The sequence below is a fragment of the Urocampus carinirostris genome, chromosome 6, assembly GCF_059441175.1.
Source record: "Urocampus carinirostris isolate Australia breed hairy pipefish chromosome 6, RoL_Ucar_1.0, whole genome shotgun sequence".
In the NCBI taxonomy this organism is placed as follows: domain Eukaryota; kingdom Metazoa; phylum Chordata; class Actinopteri; order Syngnathiformes; family Syngnathidae; genus Urocampus; species Urocampus carinirostris.
The window spans coordinates 5,276,505-5,303,425 of NC_142354.1; the positions used below are offsets into that span (position 1 = coordinate 5,276,505).

The window sequence follows — 26,921 nt, forward strand, 5'->3', positions numbered from 1 at the left end:
CATAGAAATCAGTAGTGTTCTAAAGCAAACCCCTACCCAAAAAAATGGCCGGGAGGCTGATGTGTGCCTCTAGTCTGTACTTTCCTAAGACACACCACAGGAAGTGGGTCCTCTATGACCCAGGTGATTAAGGGATCCGTAAACCGTGGACCAAACTCTGTATTCCTTGTATTTTCCTATGCCTCATTTGTGGAACTTTAAACAAGTTCTTGGCTGTGGTTGCCACGGTTACGTCAAGCTATCGTAGCGCCGTAGCGCGGCCGCTCCCTGGGGGAGGTCACACGTGCTGACATGGAGAGGGCGAGGGGACGAAAGAAAGAGGTCTTCATTTCATGCTGCTTCCCACACACGCCAGCTAACAACTGAGTGAGAGACATCCAGAAAAGGAAGGAGGAGGGGGAAGGAGAGAGAAAGAGAATAAAGGAGGGAGGGAGTAAAGCGGTGGAAGGATGCTGGAAACTCTGTCTTGCTCCTTTCACCATGTGACTTCTCCGGTGAGCTCAGTACACGATATCGCACCAAAGAGGGAAAAGAGGGAAGGAGGCAGCATGTTTTCAGTGTCACTCAAGTGCAGCTTGGGGGTCATCAGGCGCCACATCAAGGGTACAGTGTCTTGTTTGTGTACAATGTGTGCTGTAACTTTGTGTTTTCTGCGAAAGCATCAAGTGTGTTTTAAGGAAAGTTTACATTCTTGAGTTTGCCTTTATGTTTAAAAAGTGGGCCGGTGTGAACATATGTGTTTTTGTATTCTTATGTGTATTTGTCCTAATTCTTTGAAGAATTTAGGCATTTCTGCAGGGTTTTTGGATTGCACGTGTGTGTGTTCCAATGCAGTGTGTATGGATATGTGTGTGCATACATGTGCTTGCTAAACCATGGCAACTCAACCTTTTAAAGCTGGGAGTGACTTCTTTGCACATAATTTTGTATTTTTCACATTTATATTTTCTTTTCAAGCGTATTGGAACTAGTTTTGGGCACTTTACTGAAAAACAGTTATTAGTACCAGTAACTGGTTACCGCATTTAAAAAGTAATTTAATTTCCCTCCAGGTTACTGACACCCAAAAGCAGCATGTTACTCTGAACGTGTTTCGTTTCACCATGTTAATATCAATAACGATCAAGACAATTCTAATTCTCGCATTGAAGGTGACCTTAAAATGCTTTAAAATAGACATACAAAAATTAAATTCAAGAAAATGTGTACACCAACCTGTGAAAGCTGTGAAACCTTCATATTTATTGCCTTGCAAACGGACATGTAAACACACTCCATATCCATTTTGTCTCTGGGCTTCAAACCACTCAAAAGATTTCCTTCTCCGTATGTGGCAACTGTGAAAGATGTTTTTTTTCTCCAGGAAATGATGTATTGCAAAAATAATTTTACAAACAAATAGACCAAAATTAAGCACACGTTTATCGTAAATACTATGCTTGTGTTTGCTCCATTGGTTTCCTGTTTGATTTATTTTTCCCTTAGAAGCCACTCCCCCCTCACCTACGCGCTTGATACCATTGGCAACACATTCACATTTTTGTCTCTTTCTGGGAGATTGACAGAGGAGGGGACTCCCAGCCCCCTCGCTCAATCCAACTGATGTGTTGGGAGACATAATACTTAATGTCCCCTTAAGTGTGCATTTTTGTTTTGTGTTTACAGTATTACTCTGCTCAAGGAATGTTAGTTTGTGTGTGCTTTACTACAGATGCATCAGCTATGTGGTACGCAAAGTTTGTGTCTTAAATCTGCCTTTTTCTTGAAGCCTATGTATGTATGTGAAAGGTAATTTCTATGAGTGAGACAGCGAGTGTGTGTTTGTGTGGGTGTGCAGCCTTAGGGTTGTTGTACTGAACTTACTATCTTTGTGCGTGTATGTGTTCGTGTGTTTGAAACTGCCATGCTACTTTTCTGCAGTTTTTTTTATTTAGTCAAACGCCTACTCGATGCTCACATATTTAAATTGTCTCTGTCTTTTTTTTAAGGCATTTCACATAGAGAAAACAAGTTTTCCAAAGTGAAATGTTTTATGTAATGTTTATTACGATTGGTCCTATTCAAAGGTTTGCCAGCAATTTTTGGGGTTTAACTTGTTTCTCAATTGCAACGTTATTCAACTGTACTTTAATTTACAAAAAGGCAGAATCATTTCAATTGGTAGTGTTCTGCTTTGAAAGCAAAAATCATAAAAACCCACTCAGGGTGTTACGGACTCAAAAATAAAACACTGATTAGTACAGCAAACCGTGGTCCCTTATTCGGGTAGGGTTCAGTACACGGGAGGTGTTTGGTTAAGCAAATATAGCCCTTCAAGATGTAGGCATGGGGTCGGTGTTCCTGTAATTTCAAACAGCAAAGGCGACAGTCCAAGAGTTTGTCAGGAGTACTCGTGTTTCAGAACTGTTGCACTAGAATAACAAAACACTGACACGAGAGTGCTTGGAGCGTGACAATGAACTATCATACCAATCCTAATTTTAAAAAACCATAGGTTGAGAAATTTCTGATTCTTAACACTGTGAAATTCCCACTTAGGTCGGCGCCATGTTTGTCAAGCAACCTGCTGGCCTTCAAACGCACCAGACAGTCCGATCTTGTGGTCAAATATTACACATTGGGGCTTAAATTTGGCGATGGCCCTGGGGAAAAAAAACGGTCCCTGAGCCGGTTAGTCCTTGTTTTAAGGGACCTGTAGTACCTACTTAATGGTCAAAGAGGTGGTGGCCGGGGTCACAAGAGTCTTTTATAATGATAATGACTGTGTAGCGGTATCGCAAGCCGGCCATGTCCTCGAGACTGAGTAGGGAGCAGCCAATGATTTTCTGAGCTGTGTTGAATACTCTGTATGGCTTTTCTTTTTACTGCCGTGCTTCCAAATTACCACTCCCTATGCCAGAATATATACAATCAATGTTCCCTCTAATTTTCCACGGGTCTGAGCGTTCACACAAAGTCTCTGAGCAACGCTTGAAACAACAGTGAGCAACCATAATCCCAAGTGTGGCAAGATAATTAATTACCGGGTATTAAACATGTCCAAAACTTGACATCAGGTTACATTTTGCTGAGTTTCCGGCAATGCAAAATTATTTTTCTCTTTTGAATGAATTGACTCTTGTACTATTGCAAAGGTTTTAAGGCCTACAAACGTCATTTGTTTTTACAACAATTCTTTCACAAGATATCCATTTCTTTTTTTTCCCTGATATATTTTGTCGCATAATATCATCATTTTTGGGGGCTTATTTAGTCGGTTGCAAGATACAGAACTGTACTTAATCACATTTTTTAGTGGAAGTACAATGTTGGCAACAAGATTCACTTGATATAATTGGAAATTATTTCAATGCAACACAAACTTTTTCTTCTTTTTTCCGTGTTTTTTTCTACTTTTTTATAATTCCTTTTAAAAAAGTGTCATTGTGTTTATTTATTCCGAGCTGTTACTTTTTTCTTTTTGTTCTCTATTTACTTTTTCCCTACGTTTCTTTCTTTTCTTTTTTTCTGGCTTTTTTTCTACATTTTTCCTTCTTTTTTTCTCTTCCTTTTGTTTCTTTTTTTCTCAGCTTTTCACTACTTTTTCATTTTGGATTTTTTTTCTTTTTAGTCTATTTCCCCCTCCTTTTAAGTCATTTTGTGCATAATTTTACATCACATTTGGTCATGTTGGGATTAAAGAAGCAAAAACAACCTGAAGATCCATTTAGGACCCGATGAGCTGGTTCCTTTTCGTGAGCCTAGCCAAAGAAGCCGGTTCTCAACAAACTCTACTAACTTTACTCAACTTTGTTCAACTTCGACTCGACTTCAAAATACAGCATTTAGGACACAACGTCAGGGGAACCCGTGTATTTTTACCTTCATGCACTGTAACTGACTTAAGTCGCTTCTTAATTAGTAATTTTGAGCCCTCATTTTTGTGCGCTGGCTTGATTTTCTTGTGCGATGAGAATGTGCGAGCAGTGCGCAATTGTGCACGCGCGCAGCTTAGAGGGAACACTGCATACAATACATCCGAAAATTCAAAGGTCGTAAAAAGGAGAACGATCCAAAAACTCTTATCACACTTCCTGCTTATTTTAGCATATGACTGCATGAGCTTTTTTTGTGCGTATTGGGCTTCTACATTAAGTCATTCATTCATTCTTTCATTTATTCATTCATTCATTTTTTAATTCATTCGTTCGTTCATTTATTTTCCAGTCGCTTGTCCTCATGCATGTCGAGAAGGTACTGGAACCAATTCCAACAGATGTTGGGCAGTAGGCATGTAGACCCCCTGTACTGGTTGCCAGCCAGCCGCAGGGCACACAGAGACAGACAACCACTTACAGACTCTTTCTTTGGGACAATGAACCTACCACCGGTATGCATGTTTTTGGTACCTGGCAGGTAATTGGAGTGCTCAGAGATAACCCACTTAGGCATAAGAGAGAAAATGCCAATTCCTCAGAGTAGTTTCTTTATATACTTCCTAACCTTTATTACTCTCACTGAGGAGTAAAACTATAGTTACATTTTTGAACATTGATAAAGGGCACTTGAATGCCAATAATATATGTCTGGTCAATAGAGCTTTGACCGTAAAACTAAAATACCAGACTTAACAGCACTCTTTCGACCACGCCATTTAAAAAAAAACCCCAAAAAACATGATATTTGGTCTTAGGCATCATCACCATGTTATGATTTTTGTGACACATATCCTTGAACTGGCTCAGTTGAGAAAATTAAGATGTGGAAATTGCCATTTTTTGTCACCCCTTAGATGACAATGATTTTAAAGGACGGGCAAATTGCCATTTTATATATGCAATGTAAAAGCAAATATTTTGTTGGGATTTACAAGTGATTTTTTTTGTTTAGCAAAAAAAGGAGAGAAAACATCAATGGCACTTTGAGCTCAGGTCCTCCGTGAGCTCCCTTTTTTTAATTAAAATCTCCTGGGTTACAAAAAGTAGTTTAACCAAAATGGGCATGGATAGCAAAGAACTACACCATGATTGGCATACTGTGACAAAGGTGCTCAATATTAGTAAAAAATAATCCAACCCTGGCATAATAAGCAACCTTCTTTGCAATTATTCAATTATCAAAATAAAGAACACCATTGTTGTTCTCAGGAAGCTCTCATTAAAAGTAAAACATACAAAAAAAACAACCCTGGCACAATAACTTTAGCATAAGGACAAATTAGAATTCTTGAGAAGTGACCACATGTTCGCTAATGCCCCTTCCAGGATGATTGAAAATCTTTATACAACACAAAATCACAAAATCAATACTTGGAACAGGAAGACGGGAAAGTGATTCGGAACCCTCAAAATGTATTTGACCTGGAACTTCTAAATCAAACTTCCACCTTCCATCATTGGTGATAAGATTGAAGTTTAGTAGCCACTCAAAATAAGGAAGGAAGACATCAATGGATTTTGAACTTCCAAGGAGAACAGAAGAGAGAGCCAAACTTCAGATAGGAAATTCCTACCTTTTCTGAAAGCCCTTCTCTGAGCCTATTCTTTTTATTAAATCTCCTATATGAAAGCAGATCCACCCCAAAGGGTGTGGAGATTAAAGAACAGCAACTAGATCGGCCGATAGTGACAATGATGTAAGCAGTTCATAGTAGTCAAAATAAAAACTGCGTAATAATAGTTATAATAATGAACTGGCATCCTATGCAATCTCCTTTTCAGGTGTCGAATATTCAAATCAGAATCAATTTATCGGTTGAAGAGCTCACACTCAAACGTTCTTTCTTTCTTCCTGTTCAGGAAGAAGTGTGAGTAGATCTGAAGCAGGGGTCGGGAAAGTATGTGCCGCGAGTCATAGATGTCTCTTTTCATGAGTACATCTGGCTCAGAGATGATTATATGCAAAGATTTAGGCTGCGTCCCATTCTTCTCACTTTCACTCGCTATTTGCCCTAGTCACTCGGTTTTGCGCGTTCACATGAAAATGGGATGTGTCCCAATACTCTCGAGACCGAGGGAGAAGTGCCCTCAACCCTTGACATAACCACTTCGGTACCTCACTTGGAGCGAAGTGACTACCCAGATGGCTTTGCGAATTCTCAATATCAACAAACATGGCTGGAAAGGAAACGCACAAATGTAAGTAGTTTTCCACAACTACGCATGTATTTGCAACGAAATATATCGAGATATATTAGTTAGACGTAAATGCAATAGAAAATTGTATTTCCGCGTTAAAACATGAACATTGCAAAATCGCTACTTTATAGAGTGCACAAATCTGCCTTGGGAGCTGCAAAAAAAATCTTCATGCTGCAAACCGTAGAGTTGGATAACTGCAGAAAATCACGGCTCAGCCTATCCCTGTTTTTATCTTAAACGAGTCGTGCTTTTACATCTACATGGCCAATCGCTAAAGAAGCATAATCACAATAACGTTCTGGATTATGCGCTTGTTTACTGCACACAATATCGGGTGTCGTGTTTTATTAACAATATGATTCTTTCATGTGAGATCAGAATGCATTAGTTTTCATCATGCATCATGAGTAATGTCTCCGAATTTCACGTGGAAATACAGATGAAACTAATAACTATGACATAGTCCACTGCCTTCTCTGTAAACACATATTAAATAAACTAATTACCTTCTCAAAATGTTGTCCAAATGTGGAGACAATTCTAAAGCATATGTGATGCTGGCCAATAGAAGGCTCTTCCAGCCATAAGAATAACATGTCAGTTTTGTGTATTTATTCACTATCAAATAATTATCCAGAACACAGCCTATAATTTCCTGTCTCACATCAACTTGTTCAGCATCCTATACACAGTGGTTTTTGTACAATACACCAGCATTAAGTAATTATTGTTTTTTTCCACCCAACCTAAAGGCCAATGTAGAACGTCCCGTGGAAGAGCTGGCCACCATCACAGCTACCACACCATCCACACCACCGGGCACGTCGTCGGCATCTTCCAATCCGGCGACAAACCCCAAATCACCCAGGAAAAAAAAGGAAGCACAATACACTCCTTGACTTTTTGAAAGAGGAGTCTACTAGAGTCAAGAAAAGGCACGAGGAAACTGAGGCCAAAATTGAGCGGTTCCTGATTCTTTTTGGGAAGCTCGTGGACAAATTTCCAGAACAGTGACATCTCTGCAATGTTTCCCTTTGTTTTATAAAAGGAAAATATTTTATTTTATTAAGAATTCAATGAAGTGCCAGTTTGTGCTTTCCAGTTTTATGGAAGTATTGGTATATTTTTGTTACATTTTGTGTCACATTATTTATTTACTATTATGTATTTCGGCCCAATGTGAGTTTGTTTTTCTGAAAGTAAACTATTATTTAACCTAGAGTGATTTGTAGTTGTTTTCTGTCCAACAGTCACATAGTTCACACACAGTATCTCACATCATTATGAAATAAACCACCAAGGTGTTACTCAAAATAAAGACGTTTATTGAATAGTAATACATAAAAGCACAGGATCCAAATGTGGGTCTGACTTCCAGAGCCTGAAACATGGCTTTTGGGCAATTTATTCCATATTAACTGTGGACAATCCTGTGTACGGTGGACCTGGGAAAACTGAAGACCCGTGATACCACACGGTAGGACAGAGCGTGGGCCAGCCAGTACACGTAGATCAGGACTTTTCAGCCATGGTCCTGTTCCCTCTTCAGCAGCTCCTGCAGGGCCCTCATGACCTTCTTGCTCAAACTTTAGTCCTGAATTAGTTCTGACTCCACATCAAACCATAAGCACAGGATGGGAACATTCCTGTCCAACCTGTCCATGCTTATGGGATGGCCACTCTGGAACACAACAGATAAGATAAACAATTTGGATATAAATGTAGGCATAGAAAAGAAAAAGACAGCTTTTACTGTGAAGTATGCATCATGAAAATATGTAGAAATGATCTTTTTTTATATCCAATGACAACTCTTTTGAATTAAATTCCTTATGAACTAAGGTGTTTGGGTCCTACAGGGAAGTTTGGTGACGATCATGTCAGCTTAAGAGTCAGGTGGACTGTTCTTGTGTTTGTTACTTTTCATCATGTCACACATTAAAGACCCCTACTATATGTCATAAAATGGCATTAAGGTACTAATAAGTAGGTTGTCATTTATGTCTACACAAACATAGGGTATTATGTGAAACGTGCGCTGTACGTTAACCCTTAGGGTATTTGACCGAACGGGTCATTTTATTTTTTAATGAGTGGACGTACCTTGTAAAGATGAATCAGTGCTACAGAGCGCCGAAGCAGTCTTCAATATTGCGCATTTCTCCTTCGTTTATTGGAGACATGGAAAAGGTGATGAGCTTCCAGGCAATCGGTAATAACACAGTTGTAGAGGGCATTTTTAACGTTGCACGGACTCTCCAACTGCCACACCACAGGTTGAGACTCAAGTTGTTTACGTGTAACGTAGGCCAATACGTCACTGAGGTCTACAGCCAATTCGTATTACGGCCATCTACTGGACTGGGGTGGAACCTTGCAAGTCCGTCCAATTTCTTAGGGGACAATCTTCACTTTGCACTCCACTCACCGAGGGGACTTCCCTATGGAGGGACCTCACTGGAGGGTTCTCAGGGCCAAGTGAGAGGAATGGGATTGGGCCTTACTCTAGCACCAAAGTAATGCTACCAAACACTAAACAAGACTTTGAAAAGGTGGACCGTATTAATAGGGAAGAATTAATTCACTGATCCACTGTTTCAATTTGTTGTTCACTCACAAAAAAGGATTTCACAAATGCTCGTCTTAAGATCTTTTTTTTCGGAGGATAAAAATTACAATTCTAATATATTTTAAGCTGTCCTGTTGTTAAAATAGTTTCAATTTAACAAGTTTAAAGAAACACCAATGCTAGTTTTGTAAACCTTCCAAACAGTGTTTATGTTTGTGACTTTTTATTTGGGCACCTAAGCATCATAAACCACAAAAAAGGAACAAGAAAATACAGTATTTGCACAAAAACAGCAAAACAATATAGTGATAGAATACATAAATCTGTCCACAAAAAGAGTAGGCTAAAGCAGAAGCATTTTACAGGTATGCTGGGATTAAAAAAAGTTCTGAGCTTGAAATGATCTAAATTGCCTCAAAATGGTTCCTTAAACTCTTTCAATGCCAGACATTTTTCTCCAATTGGAAGAACCGGTGGCAGACATTTTTTGCTGTTTTGACTCATTTTTGATAGCTGTAGGCTTGAAAGTTTAGTTCTGTAGATTTAGATACAAAGGACATGTCAAGAGAAAGATTGAACTCCCATCATTTTTTTTTTTAGAAAAAAAGTACAGAGATCCCTTGGTTATCGTGGTTTGTGAGGACCAGAACCACCCGCGAAAAGTGAAAATCCGGGAAGTAGCCTCACACCTTCACAAAAGCCCCCAAGGGTCAGACTTACCTCGAGATGACGTCATCACCATCTGAGAGTATACGACTGTAACAAAATAACAACTTTAAATCTAAATTAATAACACAGAACATATAATTTTAGTTAAAATAATAGTCTTTATTGTCACTATACAAAAGTAAATTGGAGGGTTTACCCCAACAGAGTAAAAAAGAGATTTGCTAGCTGCATACTCGCATTGGGTAGAGACGACTCTAGCCAGGTCTCCGTGATGATTAAAATAAAAACGTTTCTTTTCAATGTAAAGTTCCATGCTCTACAATTTGTTTTGGCTGCCACTCATGCGCCCACCCGCTGTTTGACTGACAGCATACAACAGTCTATCACAATTGCATACAGTCGCACCCACCCAAAACACACTCATACAACCTGCCCCTCTTGATGTGTGCTCTCTCTCTGAACAAAATGCCCCATACGTTTACACCAATGACACTAAGACAATTCAAGTCAACATCTGTGAAGCATATAACCAGTGAGAAACGTAGGGCGAAGTAACGAGGGTTCTCTGTATGTTTCTGTCAGGACTGGAACGGAGACAGGACCCACTTGCGTTTGCTTCTCTTAGGGGCCGGTCACACAGACATTTGCGGCTGAATCACGGCTAAAATTTTGCGTTTTGTTTTTGCCCGTGGTTGCCCGCCATGGAAAATGCGCAAAATTGGCGAACCCGCTGTTCATCGGTGGTATGCCCGCAAAACACGCCGGCGACTGTTCCGCTTCCTCATCGCGTCATTTCTGCGTCATTTTCTCGTGTGGACCACGGGTATAAAAGCTCCCGAGCCGTGTCGTGCCCAAATCCGACTCCTACGCAACGCACCCACCCCCCCACACCCTCGCGTGAACGCGCATTCTGCTGCGATCGCTTTTGACTTTTTCATCCGTGTTAACAAACGCATTTTGTAGAATACGATTGCACTTTATTGTTTAAATAAACGCGTTATATAGACTAGGATCTCCCAATTGTTATAATTAGCTCGCTTTATTGTTTTAATAAGCGTTTTATATAGAATACGATCGCTTTTGTTGGAAGCGCAGCAGAATGCGCGTTCATGCGAGGGGGGGAGGATTTACCGTTCGATTACGTTCACAACAAAAACAAAGACGGAATGGTTTATGTTGTATTACATTCCCAACAAATGCAAGACGAAGTGGATTTGGTTATATGTTTGCCATTACATTCCCTAAAAGTGAGATAAAACGAGGTAAAAGTGGTTGGAGTAGCGAGGGGATGCAAATCTCGGCAGGGATGCATTTCTCGGGCTGTAGAAATCATAACCGCTCAAGACACAGTCCCGTGAAGATCAAGATTTCAAGCTATGGCATCATTTTTATTTTATTATCTTGAAAAGAAATGTCAAGAAATAAAAATGGATTAAGACGAGGTCACTACGCTGACGGGGATCCATGTTCACCCCCTTGACGTCACGAGCACAACTGTGTGCTCGGCAAATCGCGCTGTATATACGCGGAGAAAGGCGTTTGACTGTCACACGCGTAACACGCTAATTTCACGTAATAACACCGCGATACAGGCGCAGAACATGCTATTACCATGCTCCACCCACGATTACCCGCTGAAATTTCCCGTCCTACCCATGTGTAACCACGCCCTGGCCGCGGCCAGAGCACGTCGTTCCGCGTCATTTCCGCGTCATTACCTTGTGTTGACCACGTGTGCGGCACGCGGTTTAACACGTGCTCAAACTTTTGAGCAGCTCAAAAGTTTTGAACGCGGCCAACCTCGTGTGAATTTCCGACCGCGAGTAAAGCACTGCTCTATCTCGTCTATATGGCGGTCTCTAAACGTCCAACAGCGCCCAACGGCATCTGCTTCACGGCCAAAAGTTTCCGGCCGTGGTCCAGCCTCGATACGCTCGTGAAAGGCTGTGCTCCCGCGCTCTCAAGAATTGAACAGCGCAAAACTTTTTCGCGCTGCCACCCGCGCGCGAATTTCCGACCTCGTGTTATGCACTGCCGTATCTCGTCTGAATGGCGATCTCAATGCGTCCTATAGCGTCCGCCTCAAAGGCAGAAATTTCTGGCCGTGATTCAGCCGCAAATGTCTGATTGACCGGCCCCTTAGTTTTATTGGGAAGAAGGGAAAGGATTGTACACGCTATCCGGAGATCGCTGGTTGCGGTGAGCAGGTTGCTCTGACGCAGAAGTGGTATTTCCGTGGCGAGCGATGGCGGTGTCGAGAGCGGGAAAAAAATGGTCAGTAGCCGGGACAGGAGAGCAAAAATCGTGGTCGAGATCAGAAAAGGAGTCGAAGCCGGAAAACAGACGTGGGCCAGAACAGGAGTGAGTCAGGGTCGGAAAGCTTGCCTGGCGTGAACTGAGGTTCGCAGACGGACTGACAGCAGGTGACAGAAAGACAGGGGATTAAATTGTGACTGGGAGCCAATCAGAGTCCGAGGCAGTTGGCACCAAAGGACCAGGCACAGGTGCCGTGCATCATTGATCATGACAGTTTCTAGCTTTTCCATCGTTTAGCTGACAACAGTTGAAGATTGCTACGTTTCTTGAAAATACTCTTGTTTCCGAGAAAAATCCAGAGAAAAACGTCTTTTTTTTTAAAAGGATGCATTTCAAGCAGAACTTTCCCTTTGCTGCTTTTTTGGGGGTTCATGATACCACCAATATATTGCGGGCTGCCTTTACATTATTTTTTCATAATAAGGCAAGGGCCTCAAACTATCATCCTGGGTGCCGCTGTTTTCAGCCAATCAGAATGTGAGGCAGATGACAGCCCTGCCCCTTTTTGTATCACACACTATGCATGGCATACTAGCGCCTTCACCATCTCAGTGTGCATAGGGTTGATGGGAACCGAAACAAAGTTATTTGTTCTACAGTGTTTTTTTTAATTAAGCTGCTGTTGGGTCTGTTAATTGTCAGTGAGAGAAGTTTGTAAGTCACTGCAGCCGCTTTACTTCCACTTTCTTTGAGTACATCACTGCACCCTCATTAGCATATGACAAAAACAAATACAAGCGAAGGTGTAATTCAAGTAAAACTTGTAAATTATTGGATAGATAGAATGTAACTCACTGTTGTCTCGGACGCTCTATTTGCTCAGCTTGTGATACATTGATTCTGTAACTAGGGTGGGCGTGGCTTAGTGTTCTCTGTTGGATCTATTAATTGGCCCCTGGGCTACTAGTTTGAGACCCTTGCTTTAAACTGTCAGACAAGATTATAATTTAAGCTTTAAGCAAAGACACATGAAACTGGTACTGGAAATCAATGTTAAAAACTTTCGAGGGACAATGTGCGTCAAGATTTTTTAATGAAAAAAGATTGTCTTGGCTCACAAAAATTAGGAAACACTGTTTTATACATGCCTTGTACCAGTCAGTTGGTTTGGTGTCATCTTGTGGTGACTTGTCAAGGAATTCAGTTAAAATAAGAGGGAGAATTAAAAAAAAAAAAAATTTCAAATGATATCTGTCATGAAGTTTTTATTGACATATCTTAGCATCTATACACGATTGGAAAACCTTCATTGAATTTAAGATTTTTGTTTTAAAAAATAAAAACCCGATCAAAATAATAAAATCAAATTATATTAGACCAAAAGCTACGTCAGGGCAGCTGAGTGGTTAGCGCTTCTTTGGCACAGTTCTGAGGTCAAGGGTTAAAATCTAGCTAACAGCCTTCATGTGCGGAGTTTACATGTTCTCCCCATATCTAGGAGTTCCTGTTTCCTCCCTCATTCCAAAAACATGCGTGGCAGGTGAATTGGTGACTCCAAATTGTAAAATGTATGAGTGAGTGTATGAATGGTTGTCTGGGTCTGTAAATCCGTTGTTATGTTTTCATGGCAACATTTATATTTTCGAAAAATTGTGCAATGGTATTTTAGTTCTATAGTTGACATTATTACACAGTATTTGTGTTTTTGTTACATTGCTGCTAATTTGGTTCTGTCTCTTTTGGCTTTTCTTCTGATGTGTTGTAATAGAAATATTACTACTTCTTATATTATTCTGTTAAAGTTTGCAATGCAGTTATTTAATTGTTTATCGTAATTATAAACTGACTAAAGCGGGGTCGGTGTCAATTATTCAAAAATTAGATTTTTAAAAGCAAAAAATATCAGTTTTTAATCTGTATTGATTTGATAATATCGTGTATTTACTTGGATCGGATCAGTACCAAAATTCCCAGTATCGCCTACCACTACAGTTTGGCCCTAACCTCTCAGCCTACTCTGGTAAATTTCCATTGCTCACATTTTTTATTTATTTCCAGGCAAGAAGTTAAATCTTTTCTTGTCAGCTGAATACTTTCGGTATGTGTGTAAGTGTGCGTGTGTCTTTGATGAATGTTTTATCCCATCAAGGAAGATTTGTGACACATTGGGAGCACAGAGCAATGATGAGAGGCGCAAGGTGCAACGGTGAGGAGCGAGTCTCATTTTCATAATAAATGATGACAAAAACACACAAATGAAGGTAGGACGAGCACACAAAAGTTGCAATTTGACAATGCATAAACAGAGACGCATTCATATAATAGAAAGATAGATAGATACTTTATTCATCCCCGCAGGGAAATTCACACTTCCAGCAGCATCCCTGCGCTGAAGAACAAAACAATAATAGAGCAAAAAGAATACAATACACAAATACCCAATCCGATGTGTTAATACCCAATGTAGCGTGTTATATAAAGTATCTAGATAGTGCTACACAGAATACACACTGCAATAAAAATACGGTAATATGCAATGTGGGGGGTGTGATTTAATGTGGGCCTTTACTCCCCCGGGTGGAGTTAAAGAGCCTCATGGCATGAAGAAGAAAAGATCTCCTCAGTCTGTGACAGCAGTCTGTCACTGAAGCTGCTCTTCTGTCTGGTGATAATGCTGTGTAGTGGATGTGAAATTAGGGGAAATTAGGGTTGAAAATCTTCAAACAACTGCTCTTCTAAAACCCAGAAGTTTATTTTTATTACTAGACAGCAGTGATGGGCATGTTACTTTAAAAAAGTCTCATCTCATCAGCTGCACCGCTTATCCTCAGTAGGGTCGCGGGGGTGCTGGAGCCCATCCCAGCAATCATCGGGCAGTGGGCAGGGGACACCCTGAACTGGTTGCCAGCCAATCACAGGGCACACAAGGACAGACAACTCAATCGCTCAGTCACACCTAGGGACAATTTGGACCGGCCAATCCACCTGAAATGCATGTCTTTGGAATGTGGGAGGAAACCGGAGTGCCCGGAGGAAACCCACGCAAGCACGGGGAGAACATACAAACTCCGCACAGTAAGGTCGGGAGCTGGATTTGAACCCACGCAGGAGGTTCCCACAACCTCAGAACTGTGCCGCACACGCGCTAACCACTGCGCCGCCGTTTTAAAAAAGTAAGTAGTTATAATTACTCACTTCTTCTTCTATAGTAAAAGAAACTAGTTACCAGGGAAAGTAACTATTTTTGTTAGTTTAGAAAGAAGTTGTATGATAAAGAATTTGAAGTTTTCTTCAAAGTTAACAAGTCCACAACATGGAATCCCTGAAAAAAATGCATTTTGACCAATCACAATGGAAAAAACACATCAAAAGAGTTTCTCAAACGGAACCGGCTCTCGATTGATGAGTAGCCGGCTCCCACTTCCCAAAGCTGGCCCATAGAGCCATTTTGTAGGCACACGACATGAGTCGGTTGCCGCTGCACTCACCAATTCAAAGATTCAAAGTGTTTATTGTCATATGCACAGTAAAGAACCACGATTCCCTGCACAATGAAATACTTAATTTGCTGTTGCCAGCGTTATAAAACTAAGAAACTATATATAGGTATACATAAAATAATATTACAAATATCAAAAAGACAAAAAGACAAGATGATATTTGATGAGATGAGTAAAAAAAAGATAAAACATAGTTGAAAGTGACTGTAGTGCAAGAGTAGTCCAAGTATTGTCCAGTTTAAAGTGTCTGTAGTTTAATAAAGTGTCTGTAGTGTGCTGAACATGTCTGTGGTGTATTGTTCGATAAGCAGTCGTTTAAGAGTCTGATGGCAGAGGGGTAAAAAGAGTTCTTTACACAGGTTGTCCTACATTTCACACTCCTGTACCTCCATCCTGAGGGTAGGAGTGTAAACAGTCCGTGTTGTGGGTGGGTGGGGTCCTTAATGATAGAAGCAGCCCGCCTGTAGACTATTCGATGGTATATGCTCTGCAGAGAGGACAGTGGAGTCCTGGTGATCTTCTGAGCGTTCTTAACCACTCTTCGCAGGTGTTTGCGGTCCATGGCTATGATACTGCTGGACCAAATAGTGATGCAGCTGGTCAGGATGCTCTCCACGATGCAGCTGTAGAGGTTGCTGAGGATCTTGCTTGATATTCCAAAGTTCCCCAGCCTCCTCAGGAAGTACAGTAGCTGTTGAGCTTTCCTGACCAGCTGTGTGGTGTTGAGGGTCCATGTGAGGTCCTCAGTAATGTGCACACCGAGGTACCTCTACTTCAAGACTCTGAATAAATAATGGCTGATGAGGTGTCCTCCTCTTCCTCATGTCCATTATCATCTACTTTGTCTTGTCTGTATTGAGGTTGAGGTTGTTCTTGCATCCTGTCACCAGACTTCTTTTTTATCCGAGGTTTGGGCTCTCTCCCCTGTTCTCCATGCAAGTTTAAAATGTATAGATGCCTTTTCTCTCTTTTTGGGGTTTCAACTAAACTTTAAACTGATTTAAATTTCCTGCAAATTTGATTACACTAAGAGATTATAAACATTTAAAATTTAAAATAAGAACAGAGAAGAAGTTATATATTAACAAAAGTATTAATACACGTATGGTTGGTCGGTTGGTTAGTTGGTTGGTTTGTTGGTTGGATTCCTTAACCACTAGGGTTTAAGGGGCAGCATTTCCTGTTGTGTGTCTTGAGCAAGTACAGGCTGTGGCGCCTATCCCTCTCTAGGCCAACAAATTATGTTTCTTAAACTGCTGTCATCAGATTAACTAAGGCCAAAAATAAAATCTGCTAACACCACGTGAGTGTTCAATGCACGACAGGATTTGGGGGTCACGTGTGAAGCCGCCAACGTTGTCTTTTGTGTGCAGAGACGAGAAAAAAATGACTTCAAAGTGAGATGATTCCCCTCTGTTTTTCGCTGCCGTCAGGAAGACGCCGTGCTTACCGAGCTCAACGTACCCTCGTTTTGGCCGATTCGGCTTCAACGCGACCTCTTTTGTACATCAAATCCTTTGACAAAGCTGTTGCCAGGGGGAAACTGAGTGGTGGAATTTCATGAATGCATTTAGATTGCACAATATTGTTCAATGCCTAGTGAAGGTATATACTTTTTGGACAATTTTACAAGCTCGAGGAGTTGTTGCTGTCATGCACTTTCTGGACATAATTGTACATATTACTTTTTTTTTTATTATTGATCTCATTACATCTGAGGCCCTTCTCAATGTTTTTTATTTTCCTCATGGTGAGGTTTTTGAGTTTTTCCTTGCTCTGTGTAGTCCTTTGCAAAATTTTGTGATTAAGGGCTATACAAATAAATGTGACTTGACTATTATGGTTAAACATTAATACATTATACATGTGCTTGATTTCATACTTTAACATCTGATCATCTTCAGTCGATACCGATCAGGTGAAGTCACACGATTAGCCTAATTTTACATGAACTTACATGAACTAATTACACTCATTCATACATAGGGACAATTTGGACTCACCAATTAAGCTGGAGTGTGGAAGCAAACCAGAGTGCCGAGAGAAAAGCCAGGCAGGCACGGGGAGAATATGCAACTTATATATATATGCAACTATATATATATATATATATATATATATATATATATATATATATATATATATATACATACATACAAATTTGCAGTATATACATGTATTTTGTTATTTTGTTATTTTGTTATTTATGTAATGCTAACATGCTAACATGTACAATCAGTATACTCATTATTACAGAAACACAATGAAAATGTTACAAATAATTTTATTAAAAGATTTGAAGTTTTCTGCATTTACGCTTTTTTCCAGTCAAGTCGGGTTTCTGAGTGTATGATAATTTTAAGAAAAGAAAAACGATATATAATATTTTGATTTGGGTAAATGGTTTAAGTGAGACAGTTAAAAATATTACATAAAAATATTTTTGATATTCAATGTTAATTTCTCTCTCTGTCTCTCTCGCTCTCTCTCACCAATATGGAAGGCTTTCTTTGAATTATTCTTGTTGAGACACTCTTCTAACCCCAAGCAATGGTCTTCGATTCATTTCTCCTTTGCTTCTCTCAAGCTTCTTCCAATTTTCTTGGTGGCTGCTTTTTATTTGCCTGTTCTCCAGGGCTGTTTCTTTTCTTCTTTAGTTCTCGCCTCTTCTCACACTGTTGGAGAACCATTTAGGACCAGAAGAGCCGTCTCTCTCTCTCTCTCTCTCTCTCTCTCTCTCTCTCTCTCTCTCTCTCTCTCTCTCTCTCTCTCTCTCTCTCTCTTACTCCCTCCCTCTTAATTTCTTCAGTTCCACTTTGTGGCTGCGTGTGCACTTACCTGACGTGTACCAAAAAAGAATGCATTAATAGAATGGAATACAATACAATACAATAAGTACAATCAACTGTCTCTGTGCCTGTTAGCTCTTGTTTTTCGGGATTTGTAGCACCTAACACTTCAAAGAGTAGTTGCCGGGGTAAGGTGGGTCATTTATAATATGTATCGTTTTATTGATGAGATTCATGTTGTAGCTAGCTGAACATGGATTTTGTGTGGTGACCTTATACTTGCCTTAGTTGTATGCATTCAAGCTAGCTTTGTTTAAGAAGGCTTTATTCCAGTGACAGGTAGGCAAAATTTCTGCAGCACCAAAAACTGATTCTGAAAGTTGATTTAGTCTCTCTCTTTAAATGAATTTTACTGCATATGTTAAATATTTGATGTTGCACCCCCAAAAATCATTCTGGACCTTTTTTTGGGTGGGTTGCCTGGCTGAAAATAATGAGCCTGCTTCATTAGTCCGATTTGCTTGTGTATGTGGGTCTGAGCGTGGATGTATGAGAGAGCAAGAAGTTTTTTGCTACCCTTTAATAGTGCACTGCTTTTGTAGTATGACACAGAGCCATATGGAAAAAGGAAACCCTAAGAATAAAATGGCAGCCGGTGTCGGGTCAGTGTTTGCTCAAGTTAGCTTGCCAGTGTGACTGAATATAATGCTGGCTTCATTTTAGTGACAAAAGCTAATGTAACATCTCACATAAAGGTGTTGATGCTTTGGTTTAAGTAAGTCATTTTTTTTCAAAAGGTCCAGATATCAACGCAGCCCCAATTGGGAAGATAATAATGGAGCCTGCTTGTGTGTAGTAACAGTTTTTAACAGCAGCTAAACTCCTGTTGAAAAGGGTCAAAAAAGCATATAACATATTCTGGTATTTTTTTAATGTTTGGTTCTATTGTTTGGTCAAATACGATGGATTTGTGAGATTGTTCATGTTTCCAACTAAATGCGTTTTTTTATGCCTTCTACTGTGACTCTTACGCCTTTCCTGTTTGAATGGGACAAGTATCCTGCTTGTGCAGGAAAGGACGCGTGTCGTCACACACAATGCGTCCATTAATTTTAGTCATGGTTGCTAACGCTGTAACGTGTCGGGCAATTATTATTATTATTGTGCTATTGAGTCTGAATAGAGATGTCTCCCCAATGTGTATGTGTTTAAAACAGAAATAGAACCAGCTATGGAAACTTTTACTACAGTAAGCCCAATGGTCTTGAAAATACAGTAACTGGAAAAATCATACAATGATGATTATATATTTAGTGACATTTTATAGTATTCTAACATAGTCCAGGATAAAGTGTTGTTAAGATTTGTCAATTTTATAGCGCTCTTACTCGTGAAATTGTGGTAGGACGTTTTCTATTGAGTGACGTCATTACGCACGCACTATATTTCGTTGTGCTGATTGTTGATTGCCCTGTTGGATTGAATGAAGCTGTGTTCTTGTTTGCTTGCTGTTGAGGAATAAATACTCTTAAAGGCTGAACCACAATGCCCTGCTTATCTTCTCACGCATGAGGAAACTGCACATCCTGTCATATCCTTAACAAGTGTTATCCCAAAGCATTTCCCCCAGATTTTAAAACACCAAGTTTATGTCACGGTTGCCAATTGGCCCCGCCCGTTTGGCGCCAGCTGCGGCGCTTTGGCTGATTGGCCTTCCTCCCATTTAAGCTCAGTGCTCTCACTCACCCTTTCTCAGTCCGTCAACAAACCTCTGCACCCGCAAGACGTGTTTTATGACTCTGTCCGGTTTCCTGCTTGTGTTTCTTATCCGGTATCGCTCCCGTCTATATCGATCTCCAGTGTCTGTTGTCGTTCCAGTCCATTTTGTCCTGTTTGATATCGATCGCCATTGTCTGGTATCGTTCCTGTCTATCTCGTTCGGCTTGTTATCGGACTCCAGTCTCCAGTGTCTGATATCAATCCGGTCTGTCCCGTCCTGTCCGGTATCAACCCCATCTGTCCAATATCTGCTCGTGTAACTGGTATCGATCTCGTCAGCCTCTGGCTTCCTGTCGTTCCACGCCAAACCGCTGCCTAACTTCTTCCACCCAGCGATCGCCGAATCACTGGCGTTTGTGTTAACGTGCATGACTGCCCCAATTGCCGTAAAATAAGGCTTGTGTGAGAAGCGTTACGCATCTGGGTCCTCCACCTGTTCTGTTCTGACAGTTTAAATATTTGAGACATGTTTCACCAACTTGTGGACATTTGTAAACAATTTATCATAGTTTTTTACCAACATTTTTTGTAATTTTTGACTCATTACCCTGTTTCCCCACAACAAATTTGCCATATTTCAACCTCGCTTCTTTGAAAACTTGTCTTTTAAAAACTGAATTACTGTGGCATCTAATAGGTTACCTTTTATTTCCTCACTAATAAGAGCTGAAAAAGTTGATTGTTGACCTTGTGGCATGTCTTTTGAAAATCACATTTTCTTTCCATATTTTACACTGTCACGTTTCTGTCTCTGTCTCCAACACGTACAAGCATCCACCCCCATTTTCAATTCTGATTTTGACTTGTTATTTCTGGGACGATTTTTTTTTTCCCCCCGTCGCGGGCCTTAGATGTAGAACAAGCAAAGAAGCCTAGTGACTGCACTTTTATTTCCACCTCCACATCACCCGCACCGCCACCATGCTGACGGGAGAAAATAAAGCAACCGCCACTTGTTATTTTTTAGGACCTTAAAAGTGTCGCCCGCTTGCTTTGACAGCGAGATGGGGCGAGATGAGTTACATATGCGTCCCCTTTGCCGCACTACACCTAAAATTAAATCCTGTGATCCTTGCAACGATCACAGTAAACATGTTCACGGGTACAACACGGTAAAAAAATAAATCAACAGATTTGGATGGAATGTGGGTGGGAAATAAGTATGCTATGTTTAAGGTAGGACTTAACTGTACCCTGAAAAGGCTTCTTAACACTATTATAAAGCCCTAACTGTAGTCCAAATCCCAGCTAGCCAATCAAGCCCAAATCCGAGTTTGAAACACTACCTGAAGAAGCTAAAAAGATTTTAAAAGACTGTTATTGAGCCCAAGTCCAAGTTCAAAACCATAGCTGAAAACCCCAGAAAAAACTTTGAACCCCTAATAACAAGCCCAAACCCTTGTTCGAAACCCTGGCTGGAAATTTTAGAAAGGCTTTAAATCCCTGATATCAAACCGAGACCCTAGTTTGAAACCCTAGCTGGAAACCCTAGAAAGACTTTATCAAGCCCAAACTATGGTTTTAAGCACTTGCTAGAAACCTCCAAAAGGTTTTAAAACCCTAATGTAAGGCCCAAATCCAAACCCTAGCTGGAAACCCCAAAAGGCTTTAAAATCTTATTATGAATTCCTGTTTGGGTTACACTATTTCATCACATGCCATGGCCTTATGCTACATTCTGAGTACTAGTTGTGCATTTGCGATTGTCGTAAGAGTTGTGATGCATATGCTATAGCCCAATTAACGGTTCAAGATTCCCCACAGATCCTTAGAACAAGTTTTTGTCTGCCAGGTCAGACTGGCATACTTCCCAGACATAAGAGCCAACTCACCACCAGGTGGTGATTAGTTGACAGCTCAGGACCCTTCTTCAGCTGAGTGTACAAAACATGCGGCCGTAAGTCTAATGTAATGACTATGAAACTTCCGTTTGGAGTGTCTTTGTGCCAATTGCACAAAAGGAAACAGTTATTTTTGAACATAGGGTTTGTAATGGACATAGTCCGATGACAAAGCACCACTCATGTTTGACTTGGGTTGGGGGGCGTTCCTTCCAATCGTACCGCAATGTTTTTGTGTTTTTGTCAATGCCGTTTGCTGCTGAAACAGATCAAATAGCATTTTCTTGTTATTGTTCTTCGAGGATCAACGGAAACTTTAGCGACCTGGCATTGATGCTGATGATACTGAGGGATATAGATAACTACTGTTCTATCCGGATGTATAAATTGAAGACTCGATTTGTGGGTGAAAAAGTTGAAATATTGTTACTACGTTGTAAGTATCGAATAGAGTACTGTAAACCTCATGTTTTGCTTCTGTTATGTATTATATGAATAAGGTTGGCAAAAACATCAACTTATTTCTTATTAGAAGGGCGTCATGAATGTCATGTCTTGTCAAGTCATGTTTATTTGTGTAGTCCTTAATCACAAAAATTCTCAAAGGGCTGTACAGACTACAGACTACTATTTCACTTTCCTTTGATCTTAAACCTACATGAGGGCAAGGAAAAACTTTAAAAAATCTCAGCACAAGAAATAAATAAACCTTGAAAAGGGGCTGCGCATGAGGTAATCCCCTTCCTGGATGATGAGGCTGCAATGGATATTGCAAGATCATCAACAGAAAATACACAGAAATCGTCAGTTTGAAATACAGGTAATAACAGAATGTCCGGGTGACAGCCTCCTGAGGTTGACATCTTTCAGACACTTTTGAATATAAGTGTGCTTTAAGCCTAGATTTCAGCACCTCCGTTGAGGTTGCAGATCAATTCTTAGAGGGGTAGAGCATTCCACAGCAACTGGGCTGAAGAACGCTCACGATCTTTCGGATTTCTTCTTGGCTCTTGTTTCCAGTCATCAGTGTGGTACTTTGCATTTAGAGCACATGTCTTTTGGAAAAGAGAAGCTCGCTGTTTTCCTCTGTGTGGCACACACTTGGAGAAATTGGCGATAAAAGAAAAATGCTGGTTGCCAGTGGCCCGCGGTTGGTGCTAGGTGTGTGCGGGCTTAAGGAATTTTCTAACTTTGCACTGTCCAGTCCCCCATTCTCCACCACACCTCACACAGTGCACAATGTTACGGCCAACATTGCTACCTGTTGCATTCTAATCAGAAGCGATGGTCAAAAGCCATCCATTGTTAGGAAGGTTGTCACCTCATTCAAACAGCTGCCGGGGATTGCCGGCCTTCATGTATTGCCCCCCTTTCATCACCTGCCGCTCCCCGTGCGGTCCCACCAGACTCACAGAATCTAGCGGGGGCTGCAAAAAGAAAAGGGAGGAAAAACTGGGGCATCAAAAGTCCCGAAGGCTTTGCGCTACAATTTATTTTTTGGGAATAATAATCAGATGGTGCAAAGACAAAGAAAAGTCGTCACGGCGACAGAGAACAAGCCGGAATAATACATTTGGCTTTGTCGCCGATAAAATAATTATAAAACAAAGCTTATTACGTTGCTGAGCAGTCAGAGTTTAAGCGAGAGAGCGACGGAGGGAAGGTGTCAGTTTCTGAGAGACTGGGCGAACGAGTGAGGGAGCGAGTGAGGAGTGTAGATAGAAGTTGAGCTTCCCCCTTCTTCTTCCTCCACATTTGGCAAAACTCGTCTAGAAGCGGCATAGTGGCGACATGCTTTTCCTCCAGGCCATTTTGAAAAGACGACTCCTCCTGCACAAAGGTCAAACCCCGAACTTCATCCTCAAGTGAAACTTTTTTTATTCCAGCTTCCGTTTGTGTGCATGCTTATTTTTCAAAACAAATTTCAACATTTCCTTGAACTGTTTTTTTATTGTTCATTGAATAGAAGGCGCTGGATGAGTGTTAAGTACATCAGCTCCGCAGTTCAGAGGGTTAAAATCCACCTACCAGTCTTTCTGTGCGAGGTTTGCATGTTTACCCTGAGTTTGCGCATGTGTCCTCCTGGCACTCCGGTTTCCTCCCACATTTTGAAAAACATGCGTGGCAGGTTGATTGATATGTCCGATTTGTACCGAGGTTTGAATGAGCATGTGATTGGTTTTCCATGTCTGTGTGCCCTACGATTGTCTGACTACCAGTCCAGGGTGTTCCCTGCCTACTGCCCAAAAATGGCTGGATAAGATGGATGGATTATTGAATGTGAGCATCCACTCAGTTTCAGGAGTTTCTTTACTGACTTTAGCTTTCAAGGCGACTTGCCATCATGTGTTTGCTCTTCTGAAAGGTTTTGTGCTCAAAATAATGTTAAATGTCACCATTTTTTAAATTTTCCTTTTGATTTCCTTTTCCCGGTCGAAATAGAGCAAGAAGTTTTCGCATCTGTGTTTGTGGGGTGCGCGAGACTGGCTGCCAATGGGACTCTTCTGATGTTTTATTTATGGATTTGGGGATCTCCGGCTTTGAAGTCAAAGCCTGGAGACAGCGAGCAAAGGGACGGAAACAGGGACAAACGCCGCCTTTTGGGGCGCACTGGGATACCTCATCTTTGCAACTTGTGTAACAACCACACCTTCTCCCCACCCAGCGTAGAAATCACGTCTATCATTTATATTAATCAAAAGATTGACATGTGTTAGATTTCATAATGCAGAATGAGTTCAGGGAGCTGAATGCTTGATCTAGAGTTACTCAATACCTTTGTTTCGGATGTATACAGATTTTTGTGTGTGTGTTTTTTTGCTCTTTTTTCCCTTTTTTATTTTCTTTTTATTTTCTTTTATTTTATTTGTTATTGTATGTGTCTTGCTGTCAGTCTCCCCTCTTGAGGGATATGACCAAGGTAGATTTATAGATAGATAGAAAATACTCTTCTATAATGAAGGCACAAAGCATTGTGTGTGTTTCCTTTCTCAAAATGCAATGGTGTTTTCTTTCCATAATTTTTGGGTAAAAAACAACAACCTCTATTTTAGCTGTAACGGTGTTCTGAAAAGGATGAAAAAAACATTACTCCACAGGTGGAAACATGCTATTGATAGTTATGGGAAGGCAGATCAGGCTGCGGAATCCCACATACATAGTCACTATTTTTTAACAGACTGCAAAGGGCTTCCATATCTAAAACCGGAAAAAAAAAATTGTTATTTTCCAATTTTGGATATTTTGATTAGGCTTTATTTCGTAAAATAAGAAATATCATCCTTGTACGAATCAAAATTATCTTGTCTAGCAGATAGTATATTGAATATCTCCCTTTAAATATTTTTTTTCTTATCTTGATTGAAAATAATTGTCAAAATGAGCAAAATTATTTACTATTTGCTGGATATTTCTTTCCTTATTTCAAAGATATTTTTTGTAATGTATTCAAAATAACATAACATAGCTAATAATAATAATAGATATGTCTATCTCTCTCTCTCTCTCTCTCTCTCTCTCTCTCTCTCTCTCTCTCTCTCTCTCTCTCTCTCTCTATATATATATATATATATATATATATATATATATATATATATATATACTGGACTGTCTCAGAAAATTTGAATATTGTGATAAAGTTCTTTATTTTCTGTAATGCAATTATAAAAACAAAAATGTCATACATGCTGGATTCATTACACATCAACTGAACTATTTCAAGCCTTTTATTATTTGAATATTGCTGATTTTGGCTTACAGCTGAAAAAAACTCAAAAATCCTATCTCAAAATATTAGAATACTTCCTCAGACCAAGTAAAAAATAATTTTATAACAGCAAAACTAAATCAAACATTTGAAAATGTCGATTGATGCACTCAGTACTTGGTTGGGAATCCTTTTGCACGGATTACTGCATTAATCCGGCGTGGCATGGAGGCAATCAGCCTGCGGCATTGCTGAGGTGTTATTGATGCCCAGGATGCTTTGATAGCGGCCTTCAGCTCATTTGCATTTGTAGGTCTGGTGTCTTTCATCTTCTTCTTAACTATACCCCACAAATTCTCGATGGGGTTCAGGTCAGGGGAATTAGCAGGCCAATCAAGGACAGTGATGCCATGGTCAGTGCACCAGTTACTGGTGGTTTTGGCACTGTGGGCAGGTGCCAGATCATGCTGGAAAATGAAATCCTCATCTCCATAGAGCTTTTCAGCAGATGGAAGCGTGTAGTGCTCTAAAATCTCTTGGTACACAATTGCATTTACTCTGGACTTGATGAAACACAGTGGACCAACACCAGCAGCTGACATGGCTCCCCAAACCATTGCTGACTGTGGGAACTTCACACTGGATTTCAAGCAACTTGGATTTTGCTCCTCTCCAGCCTTTCTCCAGACTCTGGCGCCTTGACTTCCAAATGAAATGCAAAACTTGCTTTCGTCTGAAAAGAGGACTTTGGACCACTCTGCAACTGTCCAGTGCTTCTTCTCCATAGCCCAAGTCAGACGCTTCTTCCGTTGTCTTGAGTTCAGAAGTGGCTTGACCATGGGAATACGGCTATTGTAGCCCATTTCCCGGACACGTCTGTGAACTGTGGCTTTTGATACCTGGACTCCAGCTTCAGCCCACTGTCTTTGAAGCTCCCCCAAATTCTGGAAGCGGCTCTTCTTCACAATTTTGTTAAGGCTGCGGTCATCTCTCTTGGTTGTGCAGCGTTTCCGGCCACATTTTTCCCTTCCAACAGACTTTTTGTGGCTATGCTTTGAAACTGCACTCTGTGAACAGCCTGCTCTTTGAGAAATTTCTTTTTGTGTCTTACCCTCCTGATGGAGGGTATCAATGATGGTCCTCTGGACAGCAGTCAGATCAGCAGTCTTCCCCATACTTGTGATTTAGTTTACTGAACCAAGCTGAGTGTTTTTAAGGCTCAGGAAACCCTCGCAAGGTGTTTCGAGATAATTAGATGATTCAGGTGATTAGTTGAATAGCCTACTTGTATACTTTTTCATGATATTCTAATATTTTGAGATAGGATTTTTGAGTTTTCTTAAGCTGTAAGCCAAATTCAGCAATATTCAAATAATAAAAGGCTTGAAATAGTTCAGTTGATGTGTAATGAATCCAGAATGTATGACATTTTTGTTTTTTTATTTGCATTACAGAAAAAAAAGAACTTTATCACAATATTCTAATTTTCTGAGACAGTCCAGTATATATATTGTATGGGGCAGCGCAGTGGTTACCGCATGTGCAGCACAGTTCATGTCTTGGAAACCTTCTGCGTGGGTTCAAATCCAGCTCTAGACTTGTGCGGAGTTTGTATGTTCTCCCCGTGCTTGCGTGGGTTTCCCCCGGGCACTCCGGTTTCCTCCCACATTCCAAAAACATGCATTTCAGGTGA

The 26,921-nt window shown here is 40.5% G+C and overlaps 1 protein-coding gene across 2 annotated transcripts in view; it reads left to right on the top strand.

The window, feature by feature from the left end:
- Positions 1-26,921, top strand: part of grip2b (glutamate receptor interacting protein 2b) — a 194,783-nt gene that overhangs the window by 68,203 nt on the left and 99,659 nt on the right. The window contains exon 1 of one of the 2 annotated variants that reach the window (XM_088337571.1): positions 23,211-23,362. The exons of the other annotated variant lie outside the window; for it this stretch is intronic. Coding sequence (XP_088193697.1) covers positions 23,314-23,362 — 49 coding nt within the window. The 5' untranslated portion in view covers positions 23,211-23,313. Of the gene's footprint in view, positions 1-23,210; positions 23,363-26,921 lie in introns of those variants that run through there. 2 annotated transcript variants of the gene reach the window in all.